Here is a 16,862-nt window from a genome sequence, read left to right as displayed (position 1 = left end):
CTACCGTCCCCGCAGTCTGCATAGCCTTGTCCCTCACCCGGAACACTCAATTTGAGGTCTTCAGCCTCACATGCTGACAGGTGGGACGGCTTGCTCTGTAACTGCCGCTCAGAATGTGTGCAGATCACTAGGCACGTATTCTTTTGTTTCCTCCAACTAAGAAGTATTACAGTCACTACTCGGCAAAAGCTGGGTACAAACTGAAGATATATTAAGTCAAAGAAAAAAATATAAGGATATGTAGCTGAACTACAAGTTGGTCAACTATATGCAGAAGAAAAAAAATATCCAGTATTACTGACTTTAGGGGTTATTTTGGTTTTTCTTTACTGTAACTGGGATTCATTACCTTTAGAATTAAAAACAAAATTGTTAGGAAAGGAATCCACAATATTCATGACAACTTGACAGGGAACCTATCCTGATTCAAAATTATGTGAAAGATGTGTGTTGCTAATCAGGCAGGAGAGTTCCCTTAGCTAAAAGTGAACTGTGGTGAATCTTTTTGTGAAGTGGATGGCTATTAGAATGTCACCCTCTTTATGACTGTAAACTGATTTGGACACGCGTAGCATGGTCAGATGTGAATAGAAAGGCAAACAGGCATGACAACAATGGCCTCCGGAGAAGCGCCAGGAAGAGGGTGCTAGCTCCAGGCCTGCTCAGGACTAGATGAATCCCATATGCAGTGAGGAGCAATATGTGAGCCCCAAAGGAGGCGACAGCCTGAGCCAACAGAAGAAACTCACCCTGGATGCCCCAGAGCCAGGGGGTCACGGGCCATGCGGAGAAACCCACTCCTGGGGACCCCGCCGCTCACCAGTCTCACTCAAGGGGCACAGAGATCTGGCAACATGACAGATGTGCCCATATCCCTAATAACCACCAATATTCATCTTTATTCATCTTTACAGCTAATCTTATAAAAATTAAATTTCATTTTTTTCAAGCAGTATACACTTTTTATCATGGAAACAGAATCTTAAAATGAAAATAAGTGGTCCTGTTCTTAGTCTTTATTGAAATCTAACTACGATGTGATAGGATTCTGCAACTAGCAAAGGAAAAAAAAACAAAAAAAATCCCAAAAAAACCCAGTCATTGTTGACCTATTATGTTTTAGGATCCAAAGGCTCTAATGACACTTATCTGCAATCTACTGTTTTCCATATTCACCTTAACCCTACTGGCAACTTTCCTTCCCCATACGAAACTCCTAAAAAGAAATTTAATCAGAGGGCTTGTATTTCATGGCTTATCAAAGACTCTTCACTTTTAAGTTTGAGAATAAAATATATTTTTAACTTTAAGGAGCTTATACAAGCAGATAAACAGATTAAGAATACTAAATTACTTATCAAAGTGTGTATGTATATGTGTGTGTGTGTGGGTGTGTCTCTTACAATTGGCTAAAAATCTTTTCTCATTTTTGAAGAGCTTTAGGTAAACTGCTAGCAGTTCTAAATTCAATGTTTATAAGGACATACATATTCTGATTTGACATCAAACATAACCCAGAAACTATATAACATTGTAGTAATAACCACACCAGTGGGAGTTCCCAAACAATGACTTTTAAAAAACAAGGCCAAATTAAAGGTAAAATTGGTGGTTGGCAGATATTTGGACAATTCTGATAAAGTGATATACAGCTATAGAGATTTGGCTTCTAAATCTTCTGAAGTGGTCCTGGCTTAGAAAATTCTGGCAGAAAAGGAAAGCAAATAAGCATCTAGTGAATTTCTGAGTGTGTCTGAATCTTTAAGGCAGGCCTTGATCCCATAACTGGCTTTTAGCCAAAGAGCAGACATAGTAAGGCCAGTATAGCCTCCGAAATAACAATGACTCTATCTTAACACACAGATATATACACAGGAACCCACACTACAAGTGCTACAAGCACTTAAGTAAGCAACTGCTTTAAGGTGGGGGAGCCACTCGCTGGCAAATGATTTCAGCCCACTCTTCACTGAGATGTCTGACACCTGTGAGCTGTCCTGGCCTCGAGAACTAATGAGAGTCATGAACGGTCGAATGTTGGTGCCTAAGTAATCCTATGTGTCCCCGGTTCCTTCTTTCTATAATTGTCCCCTTGCCCTAAGGATCCTGGAACTGATAAAACTGAGGACAGAAAGTTCATGGAGGCATCACTCACGTCACTGATTTTGGAGCATATGTGAGGAGTACTGACACTCTGGTTCGTTCCTCCCTGAATGAGGTAACACCTTGACTTGAGTCAAAGTTCTTCTGTACACAGATGGCCTCCAATTTGATGAAACATTTTAGTATTACATGTAAATCGATGTGTTATTTTGTACACTGTTTTCTGTACAACAAAGTTGTCGGGCCTGGGAGAGTGGATCCGTTTAGAGCCCAACTCCATCATGTAATATCCTGGCAGTCTGATGGAGGCTCTATGAAGAATGGCGACTGGAGGAAAATTCAAATGGCCAAGGAAGAGGGAGCGCGCTCTGCTGTGGTGTAGATGTAGCTAAAGTAGGCATTTGATCACGGCTGGTGAAGGAAGCGGCAATGCAACTGAAGGCAGGAACTTGGGCTTTGTTCAAATACTGGTAAGAACAGTACTCACCCTGTGCTAAGTGCCAGGCACTGTTTTCAGCACTTTATATAGTCTACTAATTCACTTAATCCTCATAACAACCTCGTGGGACAGGTACTATCCATATCCTTGGGAAAGTGACACACAAAGAAGGAAGTCACTTGCTCACGGTCCCACAGCTAGTAAGTGGCGTAGCTGGGCTTCCAACCCAGACAGCCTGGCCCTGGAGTCAGTGCTCTTAAACACCTTGCTGACTGTTAACTATGCTTTTCTTAATTGAGCTAAAGGGAAAACTAGAATAGCAGCAAGTAAGTGACTCTGGAAGCTGTTCAAAATATGTCAGGGAGTTTTTGACAGGCCATAATTACAATACCACAAAGTAGGTTACTAAAAATAAAAAAAGAAATGTTAACTTTAACATGCTCTACCGGATATTTAATATTCATTTTATGTATTTATTATAAAGCACTCTTGGTTCAATAATACAATTTAAGTTTGTTTTTCGGGTTTTTTAAAAAAATACAAGTATTTCTTTAAAAAGGAAATGCAAGTATGGGTTTCTAATTTGTTACATTTAGATAGGTTTGATTTACACAAATCCTAAAGTGGCAGGCTAAAAATGCCTGGCACCTCTTAGCACTAAAAGTGACATCAAAAAGATATAGTAATGTTCTTACCAAAATTAATGAAAGCTTAGATATAAAAACTACTATCAAAACTTTTACGTCATAAAATATCACACCAAGAGTTTTTACCAACTTCTTCTTTTCTAAGTAAGCATAACTACCTCTCTTCAATGGGGATAGTTTTGTGAATAGGCCAAAATTTCATAGGAAGGTGGAGATATGGGCCTTCCCCCTCCTCAGGAGAAATCATTTTGTTAGGACTTATGGTGGCCATATGGTGTTTCACACATTAATAGGAAACAAATGAGTCAACTTGAGAACACAAAAAGCAAACTGTGATATAAAGAATAGGAAAGGGAGGAAACATTTCAATAAGCTCAGATATGATATGATGAGACTGTCACAGGCCTTAGTATCTTCTTTATTTCCTAAATAAATTGAGCCACCAACAGGAAAAAGGTCACCTCACAGAGAACGCTATGAGATTTTTTTAAGTCGCTAGACTCCTTTCCATCTTCTCCTCCTCATCAGCTCTTGATACTGCTGTCAAATTCTACACACTGGCAAAGAAAAAAGGGGTGAAAGTTGAGGGATTTTATAGAGAAATAATAAAAAGTTTGTTGTGATTATTTGAACTAAAATATTATAGTCACTGACATCATTTTAAATGTCTAAAACACATGGCCTGTCTTTAAATGCCCATGTGAACATTAAAACAATCATCACAATATCTGAAGAATGGAATCGATTACATTTTAGCAGAACAGCAACCTTCTCTCCTACCTCCCACCACCCTAGGAAGTAAACACAATTCATTTTACAAAGGCGTTGGGGAAAATATGCTTGTTCCTTATAATGGCTGTCAATTCAGAGACAATTTAAAGTACAACTCCCAACAACTAGGAGTCTCAAACTTGCTGAGTATTCACTCATCTCAAAAGCATCTCCGGAGACATACAACACGGGGGGATCACTAGAATGGATACGCAGGCACTAAGCCATAGAGAAGGCTGGGGAAAGGGTGCCAAGGGCTTTTCACAAACCGCAGGCTTTCCCGGACTGATCGATGCTGCCAAGCCCTGACAGGCCACACGCTCTAAGGCCTCTCTAGTAGCACAGACTCATATGCACTGATTTTTTTCAACACTTTTCTCTAAAAAATTGAGATGTAATTTACACAACATAAAAATTCACCATTTTAAAGTATACATGTCAATGTTTTTAGTATATTTACCATGTTGTCTAACCATCATCACTAATTCCAGAACATTTCCATCACACCATAAATATCTCCCATACCTATTATCATATGCACTGATTTTACCCAAAGTTTCTCCACAGATTATCTCTGTTGCCCAGGCAGGTATTTTAAGATGGTTGGCTGGGGTGAATCTACAGGGTATCTACATAGTAAGAAAACAAGAAAGCTGCATTGCCCAGAAGGATACTGAACCCAAACTTTTGGCATTTTTAGCAATTAGGCTAATGTAATTTTTATATATTGGCTAAGAATGGCAGAGAAACTTACATTCAACATCCATCTTCACATAACACATTAGTTGCCCCAAATTCATCCAAGATGTTAAAAGAAGGGAAGACAATCTACTAGGATTAGCCATAACTGTCCATAGTTGCAATTTCAAAATACAGAAGATGCACATGTGCGAAAACCTCCTTTAGTATCAAGTATAGCTGGATTAAAAACAAAACAAAACGAAAAACTTAATCATTAAGCAAATATTGCCCCATTTGGGAAAATAATCCTAAACCAGTCCACTCTTTAAAGTAATGTAGCTATAAATGCAACCTTACTTTTAACACTCTTCTGACCTAGAGTCTCTCCTAATGAGAAAAATAACCTTTTAGGCAAAGGTCTGGCAGGAAAGCCTGCATATGTGTGGTGCTCTGGCTGTTGCAGGGCTCTCTTTACCTAAGTGAGCTCATGGCTTCTAAGACACACAGGAAGGACACCTCACCTTCAGGCATCAGGGTGTTGAAAGCGGGAGGAAGTAGGTCCACGAGGGTGTCTTGCTTTTGTGCACTTATCTGGGGTGCTATTTCCAGAGAAGGAGCTCCTTTATAGAGTGTGCCCAAGATGGATTTCTCTAAGTTGATCTCAGAGTTGTCCAGCTGCCCTCACCAATAAGTCAGTCTTTGTAGGTTGATAGAAACCACCAGTCAAAGCAGATGCATATGGATTGTGGGGAAGCCTTCTTTAGTATCTAACATAGCTGGATTAAAACAAAAAAACTTAACCATTAAGCAAATCTTCACTTTAATCATTAATTTAGATTATAGCAAATATCAACTAGGTACTAAGCTTGAGTCTACCCTTAGCATGGGCACTTAACACTTCTTAATGGAGGTTTTGTGGGCTTGATTGAAGGCCACAATGAGCTCTTAATTTTGGTCCTGTAAGAAATTAGTTCTACTTGATAAACAAGTAAACAAGATCCAGAAATGTTTATTGGTAACTTAACTCATTCTTGCTGAAGTTGCTAAGTAACGCTTCCAGTAACTTCTGTTGTATAACAAGTTGTACTCTATTAGTGTATTTACAATTTTACTGCAATAATAATTTAAATACATGTTCATCTCCTGGATTTTCTAAAACACAATCAGATGCAACCAAGTTAAGTTCATGACATTTCTATTATGTATAAACTAACAAATTTGCCTCAAAATTGTTATCTATGGAAGTACTGTTACAATACCCTTGCTTAAAGATGTCCAAAAAGAGTCTTAAATTAAAATGACACTATAAAGTATTTATCCTCTGTCTACTTACAAGAAACCACCCAGTGGCCAGAAAACTCCAAGAAACCTTCTCTAAACTAGGATTTCATTTTCCTTTAATACAAGGACATTAAGAAGTTTGAGAATAAACTGCAGGTGAAGGAATCCAAAAATGATTTAATGTCTTTGAGGTTCTTATAGGGTCAAAATAATAACATAATTGTTATATAACAAAAAGCCCAAAATTAGCTAAATGTGTAGATATCTTTCAGAACGCAATCGCTCCAAAATTTCCCATTCTTAAATCTATTTTTATAAAACTCTTTAGTATATATGATTGACTTGTTCTGAATAAAGCTGGATGAAATTTAGTCTTTGTCAAATAAAAAGACAAATTACCTAGCAAGAGGTCACATGGTTCATGTGTTGGAAGAGTACTAATACATGTATGTATATTGTCATTTTAGCGTGCTAATCATGTACTTGGAGCTGTTCAACAGAGGAAATTCTGATATAATTGTTTTCAGGGTCGGATTCCTCAGGTCTAGCATAAGTGCCTGCTGAAAGGATTATTTCAAAGTTTCCCTTAAATCGAGATCATTCAAGAGATTAGGAAAAAAATACCAACAAAATAATTATCCTTCAAACTATGTTATGGATAATCCTCTTGGTTTAGGAAAAGGAGGGCTCAAACTCTAGGCCTTTAGTTGTGGGACAAGAACAAAGGGAAGAAGGCAAGCATACAACATGAAGGCAATTTTTGCTTCTGGTGGATTCAACTGTGTTTGCCAAGATTGTCTGCTATTATGAGTGGGACAACTTTAATGCAAATTTCTTCCAGATTATTGCATGTCACATACTCTCAAATAATATCAGCCACAAAAAAATACACAAAATTAATGTCATTAATGTATAAGAAAGTTTTAAAAGATAAAAAAATCTTGACAGGTAAAAAAATACAAATATTCAAAAAAACAGGGTCTGTATCTGTATTCCACAATGGGATCAATACACTAGATGAGGCGATATTCAGATTGGAACAAATTCTGAAAATTCATGCTGCAAGGGAGAATGAAAAAATTCTGGGCAGCTCAAAATTTTATAGCAAATATTGAAATCAACATTAAAATGCTCTTGTCTCCTAACTCCCAAAAGCAATAAATGGGTTCACCTTAAAAAAAAAAAAAATCAGAGCCAACAGGTGTACTGGTGCCATCATATGCCCTCACGCTCCCTGCTCCTCAGACCTGAGATGACAAGGGAATGAAGTTTTCCAAATCATCACAGCTTCTGAATGCCCATAAATCTACCAAGGAAGACAACTGATTTCTATCTCTGATTTTTGGAGATATTAACATCAATACACACATACACACACACACACACACACACACACACACAAATGAAAAGATAACAGAAAATGAAGACATGGGAACACCTACAACTTCCAACTACCCAATCAAACTTAGATGAGCCATCTCAAGGAGCCAAACTGGTTATTTTACACTCACACCTTAAGGAATGAAAAGACAGATTTTCAACAAATGAGCATCAAGTGGACAAAGACTCAGATACTAACATTTACACAGCTGTTGCCGTTTCATCTCTCATTTCCAAAATGTGCATCAGCAAGTCTTTCCGATATAGATCCATTAGTAACTCAATGACAACACAAGATAAAACAGAGGTTGATGAAACTAAGACTCACATTACTCAAAATGTTACAGGTATTTCACTGAAAAACGGCACCCGAGCAACCAGAGATTATAACGAAGTTCTAATTATGTGAAGTTTGCAGATTTCCAAATCCAGGCCATACTACTGTTGCTTGACGGCACCATTCAACTGATAAGTATCCGCGGAGGTAAGACCATCTCACCAAAACAATGGGAGGATTGCAGAAAGAACTCCAGTAAGAAAGGACCAGCGAGTTAACATGAGTCTGACTGTAGTCAAGAAAAAGCTTCGAATCATGTCTACCAATAGCAGAGAATCTCACAAAGAAACCAATACAATTCCTAAAACTGATGTTCCCCAGTCCCAGAGCGGTTTCCCAGTGGGTCTTACTTCTGTGAGTGACAGACAAGAGCTCCTCCTTGTCTACTTTCAATTCTTTCTACTCCAGCTTCCTGCTCTTGGTTCACCAGGCAGCAGTACTGCGTGGTTCTTAAACGTTGTTCAATCCCACTCGGTTCCAAATCTCCAGCAAGCCGGAGGTCACCTGGGGATCTTTCTAAACATGCACATCACTCAGGAACCCATGGGGATGAGAGGCACTCAAGGAGCATCAGGGAAAATGGAAACCAACATTTTGCTTAACAGGACGGCCCGCCTCTTTTCGTGTGCCTTTCTCCCAAAGCACCTAGCACTAGGTAATTGCTTAATGTGCCTTGTAAGGAAATAGAAAAAAAGACAGAGGCACTTAGACACAAATAGATTCCCAGGAAGTGGTTTTCCATCTTAATGGATTCTTGTAGTGTCAGCAGTTGGAGCTCGCTGATACCACATTTAAGTTGGGCCTGAGGACAGACTGATTCCATCATGCTCAGGGTCCCCGAGTCGGGATGGGTCAACAGTTTAGGTGACTTAAGCAAGAGTAGCCTCTGTGGACAACACACGGGCCTTAGGGACACAAAAGGCCTCCTCGGCACAGTACAGGGATCGACGTACTAGCCTTCACGCTAAACGTCATTCATAGGTGGTTGCAGGTCTGGCCCCTAACTCATCCTGGCCGTGTCTTGGACTGCTTATCGCCCCGCAAGAGCCTGGTGCTGTGGTTTATGATATGAGGACCAGTTAGGCCTTGAAGCCCTGGCCTAGGATGTGTGCACTCCGCACTCCTGCCTTCCCCACTCGGCGGCGGGGACCGCGTTTCCCGCCTCACCACCCGACCACAAACGGGTGGCAGTTGAAAGCAGTCGGGACCGGCCCCAGCAGGTTGGAACCGGTCTGGGCCGGGCCGGAGGAAAAAGGGGGGGAGGGAGAAGCCGCCTCGCGCTCTCACTGCGCGCGTGACTCACGCTGGCCGCTGACGTCAGGCGTGCGCGCGCGGCGGGGGGGGCTCTACGTACGTGTAGTGCTGCGGTTTCTCGGGCTGTGCCTGCAGCACCTGAGCGGTAGCGGCCGGGGGCGCCGAGGAAGCTGCGGAGCCGCCGGGCCCGGGGCCCTTCGACATGGTCCTGTCTTCCTGCCTCTTCGCCGCTCCCCTTTTATTATTCAGTCTGCGCGGTCCGCGCCGAGGACCCAGTGCGCCTGCGCCGCGCCACGAGAACGTGAAGACCCCCCGCTCGGCAGCAAGGGTTGCTGGGAGTTGTGGTCCCCGGTTCGGCTGGAATTTTACCGTCGGCACAGGGTTGCTGCCAAAGGAACGGACCACAATGCCCAGGGATCGTTGCAGACGATGTCCCGGATGCTGAGGACCCGCGACGGCTTCTGGGAATTGCAGTCCGGCTGCGTTTCTTTTTTTACCAATGCGTTTCAGTCTCGTAGAGATACCTTTCCTTGAAACTGGAGCCCCTGGAGTAGATGGGGCCCAGAGCTAGGTAGGCCATGACGACTTCTGTGAAACAGTTCCAAGTATAATTTTACTGCCAACAGTGTAATAATTACCTCGCCTCCAGACTTGGTCTAGCTTGGGCTCGGTTCTGATGCCGGCCCCGAGCAGTGCTTAAGGATCTGTGTCGCCCGTTCCTGGCTCTGGGTCTTTGTGCTGCAGGCACCTGGAATGCGCCACCATCCTCCTTATTCCTGCAGTGGGACTAGCCTCAGACATGAAGGAAAGTGCCTGCTGGAAGTCAGCTTGAGAAAGCTTTGCTAAAGAAGAGCTACACGACACAATACTCTGTTCCCGCGTCTTTGCTGGGGCGCTCCCTAAACCTTTAAGAACCCTGAAACCTGGAACTCCACGGTTTGGTTCTCTTCTCAACTCGACACCTGGCCTGACCAACTTGTTTCCAGTACATTAGGGGCCAACGACGAATTTAATCTCCGTCTAGAATAGTCTCAGGTACACTGGCAGGTTGCAGAGATGTTGAGAGGCATCACATAGTGTCCAGAGGAAGGGCCTGGGTTTGAGTAGGGGGCGCGATTTATAATTCACTCCAGTTTCCTGCTCTGAACGGCACCCTTTCTATTTGGAAAAGTATCACCCCTACCAGCTTCCCACCAGTGGGGCTGTTTTTCACTTTGTGGCCTTTGTAAAATAAGCCAGTTCCCCCAGACCTAGGCACTTGACTGTGAGCTTTACAAAGTTCTTCATATTTTAACGTTTGCCATTTAACTTTGTTTTCCATATTTAATCTATTTGAATCCATTGTTTTTAAGACTGATTTGTATTTTATTAGATGGGATTATGTTAAATAGTGATCATCTCATTAAAGAAACACATTCCAAATAACTTCGTGAGGGAGTGTGGGGTGAATGGAAAATTGTTTATGTTTAAGAATGATACTTATTTTATTTAGTTCCCAGTAACCTACATCAGAAGCCAAAATAGCATACAAAGTTAAGAAATTTGTATTTTTCAAACAGGCCAAATGTTTAACCACTAGGGGCATTGGAAGATGAAAAATTAGAAAAAGACGAAAGTTGCAGTGTATTATTTTGATCGTATTATTAAATCCAAATAATTGGCTTATATGTTCAACCCAAAATACTGGAGTGTGATCTGAATGTATATACATAGTTCATAGTGCTAAATTTTAAATAAGTGTATATCATGAGCTTCACAATTAAGTGTGTACTAGTAGAATTGGGAGATGATGTCATGCAAACTGCTTAATTGACAAAAGAGGAAAACGAAACTCAGAGAGGTTAAGTAACTTGTACAGTTACTCAGCAAGTCTGTGACAGAATAGGAACTAAGACAGTAGCCTACATCACATTCTGCATGGTTTTGATTGTATAGACATTTGCAGTTCTTCATTTCCTGTTGTTGCTTTTCCTCCCCTGCACCAATTTATAGGACAAAGAAAAACTAACCTGTGTGACTGCCTGGTAAGAGGGACAAACTTTTCACGAATTGTCCTTAAATGGGTGAATGTAAATCCTACCTAGTTCCTCTTGGAGCAGTTTTAGTTCCTCTCTAATAATAAGCAAAACAGAAAAAAATAACTCAGCTGTCTCTCTTCTAGGAAGCATGGGACAGACAAAGTTCTGGATCTCCTAGAAAAGCCTTGGAACACAAAGGGGGTGTTTCAAGGAGCCCATTCCTTCTCCAGGCCATTTGAACAGTGGAAAAAAGATAATGGTATTTTTTCCTGGTTACATCCAGAGTACTTGACAGTCTCCTATGCGGGATGTAAGCAGTGCCTTGTTTCTTCACTTTTCACAGGTTTTGAGAACAGGGCAAGAACTTCCATCTTGGTTTCTCTTCTCAGCATGGCATGAGTGAAGTAGAAAGCTTAATCTTTACCGTAACCTAAACTCTAAGGAGGCAGAAATTAAAGTTGATTAAATTATCATGTAAAAGTTTAAATATATGATCATTAATACATATTGTGAGTGTTATGATCGAAAGGGCTGACATACAGTAATTTGGTACTAGAGATTGGGCCAACGCTGTAGCTGCTTTTTCAAATTGTGCATTTTTTACTAACTGCTGATACTGAGAGAAGAGTTGGTGTCACAAGTAAATTTTTTAGGTATTTGTATTTAGGTGTAATCGTTTTCTGAGTTGAAATCTATATGTAATTGGTTTTGCTAAAATAAAAAGATTTTAATAATTTAAAATATTCAGTGAATCCAGAGTAAGAACTATGGAGTAGAATGTCCAAGGCTTTATTTCAATTTCTGAGCTTTGTTTGGCTGGTCTTAACCTTAAGCCTGTTTTGGTATTTTATATACCTGAGTCACTAGAGTACTGAATATTCCAACTCACCCAAGACCTTTATTTAGGCAAGGATAGGGATTACCATTTTTATATATTTGTCCTGTTTCTTCAGTAGTACCTCCAAGATATACCGTTAAACACAAAGGCACATATTAAGTGTAATTGTCTTTCCTTTACTCTTTATGGACATGAAAATGCTGTCATCGGGACTATTCCCATTTTGGCTGTAGTCGTTTCATTCAGTTGAATTACATAATTCAAAAACATGTTGCTTGTTATGTTGATATTTGTTTAACTCTAAGCATAGTGAAATCACAAAGCATTTTGTGATGGCCTAAGAACATACAAAACGGTACTTATAAAATCATTTATTGGCATTTGTTACTTTGTACCTATTATTTACCCCTCCCAACCCTACCAGAACTGCTTTTTGGTTAAAATGTATATGCATGATAAATAAAATATCTGGTAATATAACCTGACTTACTGAATTCTAATTCTCATTTACACTGCATACATAACTACCAAAATTTTGAAACGAGTTAAAACTCATCTGACATATTTTGTGTGAGCTCTCTTGAATAAAACTTGGGAAAAACAACAACAACAAAAAACGAATTAAAACTATCCAAATGTTAATGAAAAGTAAATAATCACAGGGAACACATTTTTATTTTACATTGGAAAATATTTACCTAAGTTTCATTAAAGTAACCTCTCCTGCATTGATTGCATTGCTTGAGGCAAAGAATATTGGGCTTTTGCCCATCCGGACTCTAGTCCTGATAGGGACCAATGCAGTTCATTTGCATTGACTTTCTATTGTAGAGCTTTGGAACCAAGGGAAGGATCCAAACATAGTTCCATTTTATCCAATCAGAAGAGCCGTTTAGTGTTAAACTCTGATTCGCCCATTTCTCTTTGCTTTCATCCAATAGTTAGGCCACTTTAAGAGCCAATCAGCGGCCTAGATATTCACCAATCAGGGAACGGGGCCGGAGCACGGCCTTTGTGTCGGGGGATGTCAACGCGCCGGCGAAAGCTCCCGCCAATGGGAAAAGTCGTTGGTGCATGCAAATGAGGGCCTTGTGACGCAGAGACGCAGCGTGAAGCGTGGGTATAAAAACGGAGACATTGGGGGGGCTTGGAGCAGAGCGGTTTGGTCGTTCGTCGGAGTAGTTGCTTTGTTTTCATCTGCGACTGCGGCTCTTCGTTGGGCGGCAGAAGCGGCGCGGCAGCAGGATAAGCGGCCTAAGACTTCGGCGTTGGGTAAGTGTTCATGGGTTTACTCGTGACTTGAGGCTCCGCCAGCCGTTGATGGCCGCGGGCCGCGGCCGTTGAGGGCCGAGTGCGGGTTGGTGCGGGCTGCTCGGGCAGCCGGCAGTGGGTGTGGGGCAGGGAGGTTTTCCCTTGGGGCTTCGTTCTTGAACCTCGTCTACTTTTCTTTCCCGCTGGTGATTCAGAGGTCCCGACGCTGGGTTTCCGGGCAGCCGGGACTCCGCCCGTCGCGGAGGAGAAGTGACTCCTCCCCGCGCCCCCCCTCCCAGGGGAGGCTGCTGCTACTCGCAGCCTGAGTCATTAGGGGAGGGGGAGGAGGCGGCGGCGGCGGCCTCGGCCATCTGCCGCGGCGAGGTGGGGTGCGAGGAGGCGGCCAGGCAGGGGCTCCGGGACTGTCCCCCTTCCTTCCCAGGCGAGTGCTGCGGCCTGGGAGTAATGGATGTATTCCTTAGGTGAAAGAAAATGGCTCGAACTAAGCAGACTGCTCGTAAATCCACTGGTGGGAAAGCGCCCCGCAAACAGCTGGCTACCAAAGCTGCCAGGAAAAGCGCCCCCTCTACCGGCGGGGTGAAAAAGCCTCATCGCTACAGGTAGGCGAGGCTGAGGGGAAACAATGAGTCGGCGGCGCTGGGCCGGGCGGGAATTCTAGGGTTCTTGGTAAGGTGCCGGCGCTGTCAGTTAACTGGTGTCCGTTTACACCCTCCTGCTCGCACAGGCCCGGGACCGTTGCGCTTCGAGAAATCCGTCGTTACCAGAAATCGACCGAGCTTCTGATCCGGAAGCTGCCTTTCCAGAGATTGGTGAGGGAGATCGCCCAGGATTTCAAAACGGACTTGAGGTTTCAGAGTGCCGCCATCGGTGCGCTTCAGGTAAGACGACAAAGGCCCCGTTAGGGGCGGGAGGGCTCGTGGCTGGTTTCTCTTCTCGAAGAGTTTAATAGTGTGGCTCTTGACCTCAACAGGAAGCTAGCGAAGCGTACCTGGTGGGTTTATTTGAAGATACTAACCTGTGTGCCATCCACGCTAAGAGAGTCACCATCATGCCCAAAGACATCCAGTTGGCTCGCCGGATACGGGGAGAGAGAGCTTAAGTGAAGGCAGTTTTTACGGTGTTTTGTAGTAAATTCTGTAAAATACTTTGGTTTAATTTGTGACTTTTTTTGTAAGAAATTGTTTATAATATGTTGCATTTGTACTTAAGTCATTCCATCTTTCACTCAGGATGAATGCGAAAAGTGACTGTTCACAGACCTCAGTGATGTGAGCGCTGTTGCTCAGGAGTGACAAGTTGCTAATATGCAGAAGGGATGGGTGATACTTCTTGCTTCTCATGATGCATGTTTCTGTATGTTAATGACTTGTTGGGTAGATATTAAGGTACTAGAATTGATAAATGTGTACAGGGTCCTTTTGCAATAAAACTGGTTATGACTTGATCCAAGTGTTTTAACAATTGGGGCTGTTAAGTCTGACCATGCATCACTGTGATAGAATGTGGGCTTTTTCAAGGGTGAAGATACAAGTCTTAACCACAGTGTAACTTTACAGTTTCCTTAAAAAAAAAAAAAAAAAAAAGTAAACCTGGCAGCTATAGAATACACTATGTGCATTTATAATAGCTATTTTATATATTGTAGTGTCAACATTTTTAAATTAAATGTTTTACATTCACATGTGGTGGGGAGTCTTGTCATTAAGGTGTGTGTAATTTAGAGTCCAGTTGGTTTTCTCCTAACTAGGCTGCGCTTGTTTTCATAGTAGTAAAATGCTTTGCTCATTATACCTTGCATAAGTCCTCATTCTACCACGTGTTAACTAACCCTCTAGCTGATAATGCAAACACTAATGGGGGAATTTTATTTATAAGGGCTCTAGAATATAATACTACAAGTTATTCACACCAGCATCATCTGTTACTAATATTCTGAACTAGTTAGTGCAGCTTTTCTTTGTGTTGTGGTTGGTCTCATAACTAGGTTGAGTTTCTCTACCAAGAGAAAACAATACCTAAGTTCTTTTCCTTGTGGAGTTTGTATTATAATAACCCTTAGAGTAAACTTGTGGTGGGGGAGGGGCACACAGCTCCAGCTTATTGAACCTCTGCCAGTTAAGATGGCATCCAGTTACATCTGGTATATATATGGTTCTGGGAAAATCACTTTATAGAGATGGTCTTCAAGTGGTTTTAAAATTTATCCTTCTATTGAAGTTTCTAGGTCAATTATGTATGTTGACTAAATTTACAAATAAACTTGTTTATCCAACTATAAGTGTCAAAAACCTAAATTTAAACAATGTACAAATCTTTAATCCATTATCTAGGTTCTTTGTATCCTAATTTAGGTTGTTTAGCTTATTTAGGTTTTGCTTGGTAGATGAACCTTTTATTTACAAAAATAGTTACAGAAAGCATGTAAAAAGGCCGTCTTCTAAAAATGCCACGATTGGTATTAATATGCTTCCCTCTCCCCCGTATTGTCAAGGAATAAAAATTTGTTTAAAGAACATACACCAAGGAAAGTAAATTTCTTCAAAATTCTAGGGCTCAAATTTGAGATGTGTTCCATGAACTACTTTTTGAAGTATGTTTATAGGTCTACAGCAAGTTGTTTTAACACAAGCCCAGAGGTAAAGAACTCATTGGTCTAAGCTGCCTTTTCAGTAAGAAAACTAGTTTTCTTAACCAACAATGGCCAGCAGTAAACCATAATGCATGAATGTCAGCAGGACATGGGCACAAGAGCCACCAGTCAGATAAAAAGCATCTTGTATTCTGAAGCTACAGTGTAGAAAGACATGCCCTAATGTTTTTGTGTGTGTGTGTTTAATAGGATTAGTTTCAAATTTAAAGGGCTTGTGAAGAGAGGCAAGCTAGAGTAGGCTTGGAAGTCTTGGTAACTTAGCCTTGGGGTGTTAATAAAAGGTCCATAACTGGTTATGGAACAATTAACCAATTCTGACAACTTCCTCGTGTGTTTTCTGAAGGAAGTTGAAATCCTAGGCATTGGAGTGTTCTGTGCACAAGTGTGGCACTTGTGAACACAAGTAGAAATTTAAGTTATGGTTATGAGTCAGCTTGAGTTACTGTTGAGTTACTATCTGTGGTAACCCAAGTGGGTGACACTTGAACCTTCCTTTGTCTGTGTCCTGATAGAAGGTTCTTGAATTTTGGGGGCAGCTTGGAATCTGCTGTTTAGTGTAACTTGTCCTTTCAGATTTGACTTGAGCACACTTAACCCGGAAGGCAGACATTTTTTGGTTCTAGGAAGCTGCCTACACAGGATATCCCTTGGTATAGGTGATGGGAGAGTCTGTAAGGAGGAAAGCAAAAGTTGGAGCTGATGAAGGTATCCTGTGTCCTTGATAAATGAGACAAAAATAAAGTTTTTGAAGTTGAGACTTTCTCATCTTGTTAATGGTCTTTATTTGATAACATTTCACAAAATTTCTTGGGAAATGTCCAGAAAAACCTTGCCTTCTGACTCAGCTGGGGGTGGGGGGGAGGGCATTCAGTAATGAGACATACCCCTATCCTTAAAGCAGTATGTGTCACAGTTCGATGGGGACTTTGTCAATTTTTGCCTGTTGAACCTGCATATTAATAGTCCTCTTCACTGTCAACTGTCCCAATTAGGTCAGACCAGTGTTGGCCAGCCAGGTAAGTAGAGGAGAGCTGGAACTGCCTGAGGTTCTGATGGCTGCCTGGCTCCCAGGAGACTGAATCAAGCCATCACTGTTGTGGATGGAGCCACCAGCTGTACCTTTGGGAAGGTGGCTGAAGGGCCATGTGTTTGTGAGGCCAAGTCCATGCCAGATGAGGCAGCCCCACTGCC

General features: G+C 41.7%; 2 protein-coding genes across 4 annotated transcripts in view; one reads left to right on the top strand and one right to left on the bottom strand.

Annotated features, from left to right (window-relative positions):
* UNK (unk zinc finger) overlaps positions 1-12,223 on the bottom strand; it is a 34,374-nt gene extending 22,151 nt beyond the window's left edge. For 2 of the 3 annotated variants that reach the window (XM_019745565.3, XM_019745562.3), the window contains exon 1: positions 8,994-12,223. In XM_019745565.3, coding sequence (XP_019601124.1) covers positions 8,994-9,097 — 104 coding nt within the window. In that variant the 5' untranslated portion in view covers positions 9,098-12,223. Of the gene's footprint in view, positions 1-4,714; positions 4,840-8,993 lie in introns of those variants that run through there. The other variant, XM_074320260.2, reaches the window with a different exon arrangement.
* Positions 12,224-12,888: 665 nt separating this feature from the next.
* Positions 12,889-16,426, top strand: H3-3B (H3.3 histone B). Its single transcript, XM_019745622.3, has 4 exons — positions 12,889-13,021; positions 13,483-13,620; positions 13,746-13,899; positions 13,992-16,426. The coding sequence occupies exons 2-4, from the start codon at positions 13,493-13,495 to the stop codon at positions 14,118-14,120; spliced, it is 411 nt and encodes a 136-aa protein (XP_019601181.1). The 5' UTR covers positions 12,889-13,021; positions 13,483-13,492; the 3' UTR covers positions 14,121-16,426.
* The last annotated feature ends 436 nt before the right edge of the window (positions 16,427-16,862 follow it).

This window comes from Rhinolophus sinicus, chromosome 12 (assembly GCF_057876585.1).
Source record: "Rhinolophus sinicus isolate RSI-liver-muscle chromosome 12, RSI-T2T, whole genome shotgun sequence".
Lineage (NCBI taxonomy): Eukaryota > Metazoa > Chordata > Mammalia > Chiroptera > Rhinolophidae > Rhinolophus > Rhinolophus sinicus.
The sequence above is the reverse complement of the archived record's forward strand: the minus strand, read 5'-3'. Positions and strand labels throughout refer to the sequence as shown.

What these genes read in the sequence shown, in the direction of transcription:
- H3-3B (XM_019745622.3), top strand. Translation starts at nt 13,493, where the DNA reads ATGGCTCGAACTAAGCAGACTGCTCGTAAATCCACTGGTGGGAAAGCG. An exon ending in AAAAAGCCTCATCGCTACAG is followed by an intron (nt 13,621 to 13,745) that starts GTAGGCGAGGCT and finishes CTGCTCGCACAG; the next exon opens with GCCCGGGACCGTTGCGCTTC. An exon ending in CCGCCATCGGTGCGCTTCAG is followed by an intron (nt 13,900 to 13,991) that starts GTAAGACGACAA and finishes TGACCTCAACAG; the next exon opens with GAAGCTAGCGAAGCGTACCT.